Source organism: Salvelinus alpinus, chromosome 33 (genome assembly GCF_045679555.1).
Source record: "Salvelinus alpinus chromosome 33, SLU_Salpinus.1, whole genome shotgun sequence".
Lineage (NCBI taxonomy): Eukaryota > Metazoa > Chordata > Actinopteri > Salmoniformes > Salmonidae > Salvelinus > Salvelinus alpinus.
In genome coordinates, this window is record NC_092118.1 from 20,204,884 (window position 1) to 20,219,705 (window position 14,822).

The 14,822-nt window shown below is 44.7% G+C and overlaps 1 protein-coding gene across 1 annotated transcript; it reads left to right on the forward strand.

Annotated features, from left to right (window-relative positions):
* The first annotated feature begins 1,296 nt into the window (after positions 1–1,296).
* On the forward strand, positions 1,297–14,325 carry LOC139563049 (calretinin-like). Its single transcript, XM_071381306.1, has 11 exons — positions 1,297–1,483; positions 7,778–7,854; positions 8,158–8,247; positions 8,451–8,531; positions 9,427–9,483; positions 9,649–9,726; positions 9,825–9,880; positions 9,988–10,027; positions 10,467–10,520; positions 12,464–12,535; positions 13,642–14,325. The coding sequence occupies exons 1-11, from the start codon at positions 1,390–1,392 to the stop codon at positions 13,756–13,758; spliced, it is 816 nt and encodes a 271-aa protein (XP_071237407.1). The 5' UTR covers positions 1,297–1,389; the 3' UTR covers positions 13,759–14,325.
* The last annotated feature ends 497 nt before the right edge of the window (positions 14,326–14,822 follow it).

Here is a 14,822-nt window from a genome sequence, read left to right on the forward strand (position 1 = left end):
CTACTACACCCTACTCTCTCTTCCAATCTCTCTATCGCTCCCTCTCCCCCTCTCCCCTCTATCGCTCCTCTCCCCCCTCTCTCTCTCCTCTCCCAGAGAGATCAGAGCAGAGGGAAACACTCCTATATACACTGTCTGTAATTATTATGCATACAGTATAGATTTCACAACAGGGGTCCGCACACACACACACTCTCTCTCTCTCTCTCTCTCTCTCTCTCTCTCTCTCTCTCTCTCTCTCTCTCTCTCTCTCTCTCTCTCTCTCTCTCTCTCTCTCTCTCTCTCTCTCTCTCTCTCTCTCTCTCTCTCTCTGGGAATGGGAGAAAAGTGAGAAGAAAATAGATAAAGGAGGAGTGGGGATATCCCCCATACCAGAGCCTAAAGACGCTTTATTATACTTTAGTGGCAGTACAATATAGTCGTCCTAGTGGGTGATAGGATTTGTGCCAGCTATGAGGTTGAATGGCCAAGGAGTCTGAGGAGAAACTTAAATCTAAACAGACCCTATAGAAGAGCTGTGCTTACTGCGTGGGAGATGAGGCAGTGACAGAGGGATGCATGGATGGATGGGGGGAGAAAATGGGAGTAAATTAGGAACGGTGAGAGAGGGGATAGTACAGTCTTTTGTCAAAGTGATACTTGATAAGTACAGTAAGATCAATGGTGAGGCATTTGGTAGAGCAGAGAGATAAATACTCGTTACCAGAGCATGTGCGCACACACACACACACACACACACACACACACACACACACACACACACACACACACACACACACACACACACACACACACACACACACACACACACACACACACACACACACACACACACACTCACTCCCTCACGCACTCGCACTCGCACTCGCACTCACACGCACGCATACACACACACTCGCACGCACGCACGCGCGCACGCGCACACACACACACACACACACACACTTAGTTGGATTCCTACTGTGTTGGCCTGTTTGATGGGACAGACTATGTGATGAAATGCTTTGATGTCATTTTTGGCTCATGAGTGCAAGTATATAGGGCCTTTCTCTGTATGATTATATTTCCATAATTCCAATCAACAGAGAGAACTGCCCGTGTTATTCTGCATGGACAGAGCCTGCATGGACAGTGCCATTGAGTATCTCTCATCCCTCTGAGGGGAGTGACAGAACAGTACAGCTCCTGCAGGCTCTCACACTCCTTGGCTCAGAGTACATTCAGGTTCAGAGCCGCTGCGCCCCCTTCTGTCAGCGTGAAAAGTGCATGCGCCGCGGGGGGGGTTTAAAAGCCCGGGTTGAGTGGGAGCCGCTGACTGTTTGGAGAGGCTCTGGATCAGACTGGGACCAAGTTAACTAGGGAAGAAGAAAAAGCAGCAGCGACTGAACGATGGCGAGTCAAGCACAGCAGCCCCCTCAACTCCACCTGGCAGAGCTCACCGCGGCGCAGTTTCTCGACATCTGGAAACATTTCGACGCAGACGGTCAGTACTGCTACGGCCAGGGGGTTAAAATTGGGCAGGACTGGACTATGGGCATATCATAGGAGTAGGCTGGTTGTAAATTCAGAATGGTTGGATAGTTGTTAAATTGATAGGCTAGTGCTTGGTGGGACAGAGAAAGTGAGCAGATGTGATAGACGAGGGTAGGAAGTCCCGTGTGTTGTACTGCGGGACAGAGGAGCATATGGATTGTTATTTAAACAGCGTCTTGGGAATCTTGGCTGTGATTGTCAGTCAGAGTTCCCTGTGCCCTGTACCCTGTTCTGTGATCATGCAATTCTGGAAAGATTTTTAACTTGACACTAATTTTTTAACTTTAATTGCACAATTAGCATATTGAAGTTGTATAAAGGGGCATTTGTGGGGTTTGTAGATATTTGTTGCAGAACTGTCAGATAAGGAAACATATTTTGAAGTAGCAAAGTAGAAAAGCATTTTCAAATAGTTCAGTTTGTGCATTTTCCCCACACGAGCGTTATATGAGATTTCATATAGGCTACATATAATCCCCTATAACCATATTTGTTATTCATCATTTTATTTTAGTTCCTCAATTACGCATCAAACCGCGCCAAGCTGTGGAACAGAAGAGCGCTGCTTTGGACCACATTTGTGGCACTATTTTCTGTGCGTAAAACACGAAAGTCTAATACAGCACTACATTCTTTGAGAGTAAACATGCGTTGTTCTTGCTAGATCATTTATTATATAGAGTGGTGACGTGTGTGCAAAACGGAGTGGCTGTTTGATCGCTGTGAATTATATATGTGCCTGGCTTGTAGCGACCCCAACGAGGCAACCGGATCCGCGCGTCTCCTATGAATGAATCTACAGTAGCCTATGTCATCACCGGGGCTTCTGCCAGGCGCGGTGTATTGACAGGCAGCTTGCCGTGTCCGGTCTGGGAATGGGAAGGAGTGGAGCGGGAGAGAGAGTAGGGGGGGAAGGGGGTTAGGAGAAGGGGGAGCAGTGTGTGAAGAAGATGAGGAGACAGGACAGAGAGGATGGTAAAGTGGAAGTGGGGGGAGAGGAGAGACGAGGGAGAAGTAGTGATGGGGAAAATGAGTGCGACGGAATGAAAATAGGAAATAGCCATATAGCCTTTAAAGTCATTGGGGTAGAGGGATGGTAGTGCACGCACTTTATACTGGGCGGTTATGGGTGTGACTGACTGCAGATCGATGGCCCAGTCGCGGGTATGGTGTGCGTCACTGTGCGCTAGAGCTGGTCTCCGTCACACAGCACTCAAAGGTGATCATGAAAGGTTATAAACAGTGATTATAACAGCAGCTATACGAGTTGCTAAATCCCATGACCCTCAGTATCTCTCATTTACGTCTTTGGATTTAAATATATTGCATGGTATAGCACTGCGTTTTCTTTCTTTAATCCATCCATCCATGCATTCATTTCTGCACTGTATGCACAGCATGTTGAATCCTTCTCCCCCCATCCCATGGTGGTCCCTTAGGGCCATGGGAGACGTTCTGCTTGGCAGCAAAACGCTGGGCTAGGCCCGTTTAGACTTACTGAGGGCTCTACTAAACACGCGCCTGTTGAAGTGTGTAAAGATGTGTCAAAAAGTCTGTGACATTGTGCAGGCTTGACATGTTTCCGCCCCATAGCGCTCACTCTGAGCTCTGCAGCCACTCACCTAGAGCGTGTAAACAGTCACACCTGAGCAAGCGCAGGGATTCTCCGAGCCGCTCAAACACTCCACTGCCCCAGCCGAAGGTTAAATCCGCCCACCGGGTCAACTAAGCCATACGCATCCCTGGTGTGCACTGGGCTGGAATGGACCTAGAAGTAGTAGAGCCAGGGATGAGGAATGAGTGCAATTACACACACACACACACACACACACACACACACACACACACACACACACACACACACACACACACACACACACACACACACACACACACACACACACACACACACACACACACACACACACACACACACACACAAGACAACACACACACACACACTCTAATTCCACAAATTATAGTTTGTGGAATGTAAAAATAGGTCTCACTCTTCGCTGTGAATACATGAATGCATTTAAGGCTTTTCAGGGATGTCGTGCCAGTGATCCATCTGTGGGAGGCAGAGGTGGTTAACAGAAACACATTGCGGCCAAGCGGGTTTGTGTCGGTCTGTCCTGTCGAATCCGTGCACCAATCTGTGTCCATAGTCTCATACATGATAAAGTGGGACTAGAGCTGGGGTAGTGGAGCATGCTTTTCAAGAATCCTAGATTTTATTTTTCGGCCACTGTCAATGACACGTTTCAGATTTAAAACTTCAGATGATTCACTCTTAGGACAGGCCTTGTATGGTGTGTGCGTGTGTGTTATGGTTTGTGCAGAATGTGTCTGTGTGTGGACTAGAGAATAGGCCTATGATATTTGGGAAGCGCATGCATTATTCCACTCTTCACACCAAATATTATTACATGCAAGGAAACAAGATCTATGTCTAACATAACTGGAAAATGTATGAACAGGTCCAAGCCTTTTGGGGCCCTATACGAGATTTGGTTAGGGGCCTACCACCTCGCTGGTAAAATATTTTAGTGGCTCCCCACTTGACCATGGAAATATTTATACATTTTTAAAGTTCATTTCCTGTAATTCCACACATTTTGCCATAGGGCATAGAGAACATTTTGCCGTTTTAAAGCAAGTTTTCTGCAATTGTACACATTTTGCCATAGGGCGAAAAGAAACTATAGCAAATGTCTAACTAATTTCATGCAATTTTATTTGTGAGTGAGAGTGGCAAAAATCAGTGGGGGCCCCCTAAAGGGCAGGGCCCTTGCGCACGTGCCCTTTGTTCCCGTTCGGTAATTTATTTATTATTACTACAAATTTAGATAGCAGGGTAGACTAATTTACCAATCTAAAAATGTGTAGCTTCGTGGGCTAATTGAGTGCTGTCAGTGACTGACATAACAAGAGGAAAACTGCTGATGCACAACCACATTTCGAAATTGCGCTTTGTGTATTCTGCTGTTCAAATTCTCAACAGTAAGAATGAGTTCCTTTTTGGGTCAGGGGCCCCCTAGCGGCCAGGGGACGTAGACAAACCGCCTATGTCGCTTATGCCCAAGTCCGGCCCTGTGTAAAGACATGGGCATAATTCACACTAAATCCTCACATTGGGAAGAGCAATTAGGATTATTTGTGATGGGGTCTGCCCATATCTAGCATAATATCCATGTCTCTGGTGAAACTTCTTTACACAGTTAAACAGCCAACTCACCCACTTCCCTCCCACACAGTACAGGAATATGTTTAGTTGTGCTTCTGTGGAGTGATGACATGTTGATATAGAGAGGAGACAGCCCTCAGTTCCTCTATCTGATGGGCTGATTTATTTACATACACAAAGCTTTGTGTTTCTGCAGTGATTTGCTTACATCTCAAAGACCAGCCGAGCCGATGCACAGATGGTGATATACCTATCAAATACAACACACAAAGTTAAAAGTTTTACATTGAAAGTTTTATTAGTAGTATGGGATACGTATTGTATACATCGTCCAACGAAATGCTTACTTGCAGGTTCCTTCTCGACAATGCAACAACAATAAAAAACAGTAAAAAAATAAGAATAAAAAGAAAAAGTGAGCCTGTTGGTATTAGACCACATGCTTCGTAACAGTCTGCCTGAAGGTAAGGGAGAGAACAGCTCGTGGCGGGGGTGTGTGGGGTCCATGATGATGCAGAGTGCCTTCCTCATGCACAGTTTCAAGTAGACGTCCTGGATGGGTGGAAGCATGGTCCCAGTGATGTACTCGGCCGTCTTTACCACGCGCTGGAGGGCTTTGCGGTCGTGGACGGAGCAATTCCCATACCAGGCCGTGAATCAACCGTTCAGGACGCTCTTGATGGTTCAGCGGTAGTATTTGGAGCAACATGACAAATTTCTTCAGCTGCCTTAGGAAATAGAGACGCTGTTGCACCCTTTTGACAAGAGTGGTGGTGTTGTTGATCCATGACATGTCCTCTGTGACGTGGATGCTGAGGAACTTTAAACTAGTGACTCTCTCTACTGTAGTCCCGTTGATGTGGATCAGGGCATGTTCCTTCCTCTGCTTCCTGAAGTCAACAGTCAACTCCTTTGTTTTGCTGACATTGAGGGAAAGGTTGTTGTCATGATGTCACCACAATGCCAGTTCACTTATCGCCTCTCTATAGGTGAACTAGTCATTGTTGGTTATCAGGCCTACAACTATCGTGTTGTCAGCAAACTTGCTGTACACCATGCGTAGCCAGTCACATGCCTGTCATGTTTGTGAATGTTGCTACAGAATATCTAGTGCCCCAATAAACATCTACCTGACCCCCCACTGTCAATCGCCCAGGCACAAAGCCATTCCACTGTGAATATGTTGCTAATGCCTTCTGAGCTGCAGGCAATTCCTGTTTTTAAATAGCATTCTGTGGCAACATTACCAGAGAATTTCCACACTTCCCATTCGTAAATGCCACCCTGATCTGCCTAAAGTCTCCAGATGTGGGCAGTGCTTTGGTCATGTGAATAATGCAGAACCCCTACCTTCTCCCAACACTGAGCTAAACTACAAGAATGTTAGAGCGGGTCCTTTCTTCTGCCCTCTCTTTACCCCCCCTCTCTCTCTATTGCTGCATCTCCTAGCTATCTCTTCCCATTCTCTCTCTCTGTTTCTCCTTTTCTATCTGCCTGTAGGGTGTGTGTGTGATGTGTGTTTCTCCCGTGTGTGTTTGATGGCCTCTGAGTGTTTCTCTCATCTCCCCGATGGGGGAACTCACAGAGCACAGACCTGGGGGAACTCACAGAGTACAAACCGTTAGAGATCTGATCGGCCAAGACAATTAGGAGCTTGTTATATTTTCAATCAGCCTTAAATATCTACAGCATGTGGGTTGCCCCTACAGTGTGCGCACACACATACACACACACACACACACACACACACACACACACACACACACACACACACACACACACACACACACACACACACACACACACACACTTATTGTCACGCCCTGGGGGGGGGGGGGGGGGGGGTGTACTGTCACGCCCTGTTTTCTTTATTATTTTGGTTAGGTCAGGGTGTGACATGGGGGATGTATGTGTTTTTCCTTGTCTAGGGGTTTTGTATGTTTATGGGGTATTTACTAGTCTAAGTGTTTGTATGTCTATGGTTGCCTAGATTGGTTCTCAATTAGAGGCAGCTGTTTATCGTTGTCTCTGATTGAGAACCATATTTAGGCAGCCATATTCCGTTGGGTATTTCGTGGGTTATTGTCTATAAGTAAGTTGCCTGTGTCTGCACTTGTTTAATATATAGCTTCACGTTCGTTTGTTGTTTTGCATAGTTTGTTTAAGTGTTCTTCGTTTCGTTAAATAAATAGAAGAATGTATTCTTATCCCGCTGCGCCTTGGTCCTCCTCTCTTCATCCAAACGACGAACTTGACACTTATCAAGTAATCTCTTTCCCCTCCATAATTTTCTTCCCCGTGAATTCAGCTATCATTTTATTCCTATGGTGCTATGACACAATAAGTCACATTAAGCCCCTGCCCTTTCAGATCCCTCCCTCTGACCTACCCTCCCTTTCTCTCCTCCTCCCTCTATCTCATCCCCATCAGATACTGGGCCTGATGGTTTTGCTGGGATATCAGACTAATCCTAGTAAGGACCAGGGAGCTCAGCAGTGTGTGTGTGTGTTGGATATAAATATGTGACTCAATGTTATGCTACTGTACTCCTGTGGGAGTCGTGTTGGCCAGATGGACAATATCGTGTGAATGTAGCATTAGGCTAGATAATGAGAGTGTTTTTGTCAACATGTTTCCATATTGTTTAGAGTATGCAAACAGTCATGGTGGTGCTATACAACACTTGAATCTCTGGACTCCTTGTGGACTCGTTGTTCTGGACCTTCATTGAGCTACTTGTTGAGCAAAGGGCTTAAAAAATGCCTCCATATTGAACCCTGTTTTTTTTTTTACAGTAATGAAACACACACTACATACCAGGGTTCTATCTCAATTCACATCAGCTGTATTGGAGAAGAAGGTCCAAGGTCCCTCCCCTTACTTTTTTCTCCAATAGGATTTGCGAAGGAGGTGAGGAGAGAGGATGCGAGGAATCAAGGAAAGATTAATTGAGAAAGTGCCATTTAACTATTATGTTTTCCACAGGTTCAAAAGTCAATGTAATCCCCATCTCACTGATCCCAGGAATGACCTTTAACCCTTGGGTATGTTCTACAGGAAATGGCTACATCGAGGGAAAGGAGCTGGAGAACTTCTTCCGGCAGCTAGAGACTGCGCGGAGAGGAACAGGCGTGGTGAGTGGGTTTGAATACTTTGAAAATGCACCCTTCCTTCCTTCCTGCCTTAAAGTGAGTGACTGACTCCATCCTAGTCGAGGCAACCTTAAACATTGTATTTAAATGAGAAAATGGTCCACTTTACTTGACTGTCATCATCCATGGTGTATTCAGGCTTCTAGATAGGCTAATAGACTAGACAATTTGATATAATATGCTATAACAACTCATCATCATAGAGAGTCGTTAGGTAGGAAGTCTATGTTTTATCAGTTTTTGATTTATTCTGTTTGTTTGTGTGTGTGTGTTTGTCTATTCAAGGATCCCACACATGCTGCCTTTAGAGAGAAAATGAAGGAATTCATGATGAAATTTGACAAGAATGCAGACGGAAGAATCGAGATGTCAGAAGTAAGACCATACTGGACACAAGCACATTCAAACTCCTCTGTTGAAATGTCTGCTTACTTTTTATGTTTACCTCTGATCTGCATAGATGTTCTTTGTTTTGTACACAGTGTTGTTGTTGAAATCCGCTTTAATATTGAGTTAGTAGCCAAGTGTAATAATCCTCTCTCTCTATATTTTCTCTCTCTCTCCCTCTTTCTCTCCAGTTAGCTCAGATTCTGCCCACAGAGGAGAATTTCCTGCTTTGTTTCAGAACATTTGTGGGATCCAGTGCAGAATTCATGGCGGTAAGTTGTGTCTGTCTGTCTGTCTGTGTGTGTGTGTGTGTGTGTGTGTGTGTGTGTGTGTGTGTGTGTGTGTGTGTGTGTGTGTGTGTGTGTGTGTGTGTGTGTGTGTGTGTGTGTGTGTGTGTGTGTGTGTGTGTGTGTGTGTGTGTGTAAGCCCATTGCACTGTACAGTATATCAATCACTAAAGATGGCTCCTGCTATCATTGCTCTCCGATACAGATAACTTTTTGGTGTATTGCTAAGTCTGATCACTTCGTCCCATACACAAAAACCAACACAAAAACACATCCATCCACACACACAGAATCAATCCCAAGAGAGCTTAGAAATATCAGGGAAACAGGCATCTTCTTGTCTAAAGTGTTTTATATCTAGAAATAACTAGAGAGAGAAAGAGAGAGAGAGAGAGGGGGGCTCCTTTTAACTGTTCTCTGTTGGTGGAGACACGCAAAGTAAGGAGAAGAGAGGATAGACAGAACGAAGGAGTTTTGAAGTGGTCCAGTGTGCTGGCTACCCTGTGTTAAATGTGGAGGGGAGGGGAACACAGAAGCTATTCTCAGACTGCCATACATTATGGATGGGTTGCAGGCTTACTGCAGGAGAGTGGGGGGGTGGGGGGGGGGGTCGATGTAGTTTGGGAATCCGTCTTTGATAAGGTTTCGCTCTAGACACGGGACAGCTGGTAGATTAAAACACAAATTATATATTTTTCTGTCTCACTCTCATCCTCTTCTATCTCCGTCTGTCTACATTCTCTCTACCGATTATAGCATCATGACTTTTCCACTTGTTGTTAAAGTAAAGAGGGTTTTAAGGCTTTAGAGTTCTTAATCTCTGTGTTTAAATGCATGTGTACTGTGTTGTAATGAAATGTTAAAAATGCTCTGTCTACAGGCATGGCGAAGGTATGACACTGATCGCAGTGGATACATCGAAGCCAATGAACTGAAGGTAAACAAATGTGTCAAAGTTTTAAACATTCATAACCTTCAGTAGTCAGTTTCCAAGGACTTGTGCTTGTTGTCAGAGGAGAACCCCTGAGCACTCATCCTTAAACTTTAATTTTGGGTCACTGAGCCAGTTACCAGTGGGGTAACGAGGATCTGTCTTCCTCAGGGTTTCCTGTCAGATCTTCTGAAGAAGGCCAACAGACACTACGATGACAAGAAACTCAACGAGTACACACAGACAATCGTGAGTGTGACACACATACTGTATATGTGTACACAAACACACAGGTTTAACACCGTGTAGTAATGTTACGCCACTCACTGTTGCATTTCACTCTCCAGCTGAAGATGTTTGATCTGAACGGTGATGGGAAACTGGGCCTGTCTGAAATGGCCAGGTGAGTGTATGTGTGTCTTGTTCACTGAGAGACTCTCTGTGTTATACTTGAATCCATTTTGAAGTAAAGAATCTGAATGTGAACGATTTTCTTTTATCTCATTTAAGGCTGCTGCCGGTTCAGGAAAATTTCTTGCTCAAGTTCGAGGTGAGACCTGACCCACACACCCCACCCCACCCCACCCCACCCCACCCCACCCCACCCCACACACAAAATCCTTTAGGAATTGGGGCAATGTATTCATTTGTGAAAGAGTCGGTTACTATGTGAATTAAAGCAGTCTTGACTATAACCCTAAGGTAAAGGTCGGCAGATCTATGGTACATTTCAGCTTCATTGCATTCACTTTAAGAGGATTAAACTGTTTATCACAGGAGACGTTTACTGAGTCTGCACCTGGCTAGACTGCACCTGGCTAACTGAAACCAGTTAGACTCCAGTTTGTGAGGAACAGACGCAGGCATTCCCAGGGTGCTACAACTCAATATTAGGAAGGTGTTCCTAATGTTTGGTAAACTCAGTGTACATATATCATGTACAATACATATTATAATTTTCACCTTCACTGTCTTTCCCATCTCTCCAGGGATGCAAGCTTTCAGCAGAGCAGTTCAACATAATATTCACCTTCTATGACAAGGTAAAAGAGCACAGTAGACATATTTGCTGGGAGGGTGTGTGGGTGGAGAGATTGTTTGTATCCCTGTCACTCAAGCTACAAGCTCCATGCAAATGGTCACTTGCACAGGTAAATACTCCAGACACACCTGCGTCTGTATCATTTATTTTGTTAGTGTTACCTTGGTAACCTTCCCAGTAGCGGTGCGTGGGTTAAATGAAGGGGGAAGCCAATCCAGAAAAAAAAGCACATATTACAACCTATGTGTTGTGATAACTGTGTTGTTTGCTCTATAACCTGTTTGTTCATATGCCTTGACACCGTGATATATAGGCCTAATGCCGAGACAATAAGAAGACACAGTGGCAGAATACATTCAACCACACATTTGTTTCATTACAAAACCGGAGAGCAACATCTGTCCACAGAACATATTGAATGTAACAGTTACATGACCTACAGCATGGTCAAGCAAGGTAATGTTTCCGACATTTTTGGACTACTAAACAACTATTGATTTAGAACCACAGAGAGTTATTGCAAGTTACAAAGAAAACAGGAGCTGCCTGTCAATGTTACTGATTTATGTGTGTGTGTGTGTGTGTGTGTGTGTGTGTGTGTGTGTGTGTGTGTGTGTGTGTGTGTGTGTGTGTGTGTGTGTGTGTGTGTGTGTGTGTGTGTGTGTGTGTGTGTGTGTGTGTGTGTGTGTGTGTGTGTGTGTGTGTGTGTGCAAGTAGAAAAAACATGTTGACTCAACCTACTTGTAGAGAAATGCCAATGCCATCCTCCTCTCTTTCATGTTGCCTAAACATGAAGTACACACTTTTAGTTTTTGTTGTCCTAGGCTATCTTGCTAAAATACTTGCTCGCTAGCTTCCTTTCATAGACAACGATACACCAGGCCAGCTAGTTAACATTAGCATACTACACTCTTTGAAAGAAATATGCTATCTAGAACCTAAAAGGGTTCTTCGGCTATCCCCATAGGAGAACCCTTTGAAGAAACATTTTTGGTTCCAGGTAGAACCTATTAGGGTCCTCTTGTGGGGACAGCCGAAGAACCCTTCTGGAACCCTTTTTTCTAAGAGTGTACATTTAGCTACATGTTGAACTTCCATCCTCTCAGGTCAGGGGCACAATGCATGAATTTATGGATGGATCAGAATCACCATTATAATCATTGGCCAGTATGGAGAATTAAGTAAAACCACAAGTCCAAATCCCTAATTTAGGAAAGGGCTGAATACAACGAGATGCAACAATTCAAGTTTTTTTCTGTCATTAATGACATTTGGCTTTGGCTTGTGATGTGATTGGTCTGAAGCCAAATCCAAACTGGCTTCCCTTGACACTTTTTTTTATGGTGAGCTAGCACCATTCACAGCTGAGCTCACTCAGTTTACCTCAAAGCTGATTGACAATTATTTTATGTATTTTTTATCAAGGGAGGCCAAATGCTCGCTGGCTTCCCTTGAATTCAATGCTATGGGCGGCCACAATGTCATACTCTTTCTGACCAGAGAGCATCAGATAGATACTCTACACATACTGAGACAGAGGGGAGCTGTTTGGTTCGCTCGGATGCTTTCTCCGGTGAGATATATTCATTTCAGCCTCTTGTGAATTGAAGGAAATTTATGAAACACAAAGCGACGAAATATGTATTTTTTTCTTGGTCAACTTTTTGGGGAAGCCTGGCTTCCCTTGGCATCCATGAATACATGCCACTGAACCTTCCACAAATACAAAATAGTACAGTAGGAAAGACAGGTGTACAGTACAGGAGTCTCATACTAATGCCTTTGTAATGACTGAATTGGCAGTTGGTCTGTGAATGATTGATCTTGCCTGTGTATACTCTGAGTGGGAGGATATCTGAGTGTTTGATTGTTCTTTTAATGAGAATATGATATGAGATGCCTGGCCCCTTTCTGCTGTTTCACTGTTTTTCACTGTTTCACTAGGATGGAAACGGTTACATCGATGAGCAGGAGCTGGACGCACTGCTGAAGGACCTACATGACAAGAACAAAATGGTAAAGAACAAGAGACTTCACTTATTTACTAACTCATCTTTTGATTAGTTGATTGGTTTATTATGTCATACTGCACCTGGAGTGTTTACAAGATCAGAATGATTGGCAGAACATTGTGGTCTTGTACAGGTTATGGTCTTCTGAGTTTTTGTTGGATCAGGATGTGGTGTTGCATTGACTGTTAGGGCCATACCCAGCAAACAGGGGACGTCCTGAGGATATTTGGCGACTTTCCCATTAGGTCCCTTAAAGGTTTAGGCACAACGTTATCCCACTGACGTTCTGAGAATGTTCTAGTTCCCAGGATGTCACTGAGGACCATGTCAGGACCATTTTAGTACATTCTCAGGACTTTCATTTTACTAGTCCTTAGGACGTCGAATGATGGGCCCAAGGGAACATTCTCTGTGGGACCGTTTTATAGTTCCCGGCTTGACTTGGGGATGTTTTTAGGATGTTCTTGGTCCCCTGAAGGTCACCTGAACGTTCTAGTTCCTGGTTTGTCCCCGGGATGTCCCTAAGGACGTTTTTAGCATGTTCTTGGGACGTTGTGTCATGGCCCCCTGGAGGTTTTGTCTAGTTCCCAGTTTGTCCCGGGGATGTCCCCGAGGACGTTTTTAGGACATTCTTGGGACGTTGTGTCATGAAATAAGTAAATCCCTTGCATTGCCAAAATACAAACAGCTGTGACTGGATCAGTGGTTTACCAATCAGGGCCTTGATAGGCTTGACAACAGTAACAAGAGTTGATGTGTAATGAAACTAGGGTGTGCGTGTGCCCTGGGCAGATTTTTTTTTTTGGGGGGGGGGGTAGGAAATGTTTCTTTGCGACCGGGAACTAGGCAAAAACCTCTAGGGGACCATGACCCAAAATCCCAAGAAAGTTTTTAAAAAAGTCCTTGGGACGTCCCTGGGACCAACCGGGAACTAGACAAAACCTCCAAGCGACCATGAGACAACGTCCTGACGACTTCAGGCGACCATTTTGTGAAGTCCTGGGGACGTCCTAATGGCTCATTATTGTTTACAGGGTAGACACCATAGTTAATGATATCATTGGTTGAGGCACTAGCACTCACGTCTGTTTCTCTCCCTGTTTGCTGTAGGAGTTGGACTCGACTGGTCTGGTGGGCTATAAGAAGAGCATCATGGCTCTGTCCGACGCGGGGAAGCTCTACCGCACCGAGCTGGAGATCGTCCTCTGCCGCGACTCCACACTGTGATCTTTCACCTCTGACCCCTGACAACCCCCCACTGCCCCCATCCTGGCATTACTAGGTGCATGTATGCCCCCCTCCTCCGCTCCAACATTTGTAGAGTGAAAGTGAATGTCCACTTGAAGGTATAAGCAAGACCCTCAGCCTAACTGCCCCACTCTGTTTAACTACCTGTCCCTTACTATGCCCCACCTCACCTCCCCCCTTATCGCAGCGTGGCGCGACCTGATGATGTCATCAGCGTCTGCAGCTTTTTTGTTCTTTTTTTTTTACATGCAATTCTATAGTGAGTTAACCAATACATATGGAAATAATAGAAGGACTATTTATTTGAATGCATATACATTTTGCCTGAATGTCCTTTATACTGTACTCCCTAAGCCTACTCTTTGTTTTTTTTACAGTTTGCCTGTAAATCTCTCTTTCTCTCCCTTTTTCTATTTACCTCCAATCTCAATGCCCCCTCCTTCACTATTCGTTTCAGTCAGTTGCCTTGTTTTTGAATTGGGTTTAGGCTCGTACTGTTTTAGTGGAGAAATTATTGAGAGCATCAATAAATATAGCTGATGATCACTTATGTCTCTGCCTTACTCCCAACCACAAGGCCAAACTGTCTCTATCCAAACCATGGGATCTCAGCTATACTTCTATATCAGCCTATACATCTCTATAAATGCCTAGTTAAATCTGTTTCTATGAAGACTTAATCTTGGCCAGGCAAGGGAGAGCTATTTTTCTTTGCCAGCATAATGTGTTTCCTGTGAAGATAGAAGTTCCAATACAGATGTTGGGAGCAGGCGCGTTATCTCCCTGAGCACTCCACTCTCGCTGTTCTAATCTCCCGTTGAAAGCCAGCTTGATGGAGGGAGCCTGCACACTCCATTTTTCATAGATGAGAACTTTCAGAGGTACTTATCTGTCTCTATGGCACACTACAAACACTGAGTGGGTCAAGGCTGGAGGAGATGAGTGACCGAGGGGAGGGATATGAGTGGAGTTAAACAGCCATTCTCCAACACCTGCTAGTAGACTAGTCCTACCATAACAGCCTAACAAACCTTTGAAATCAC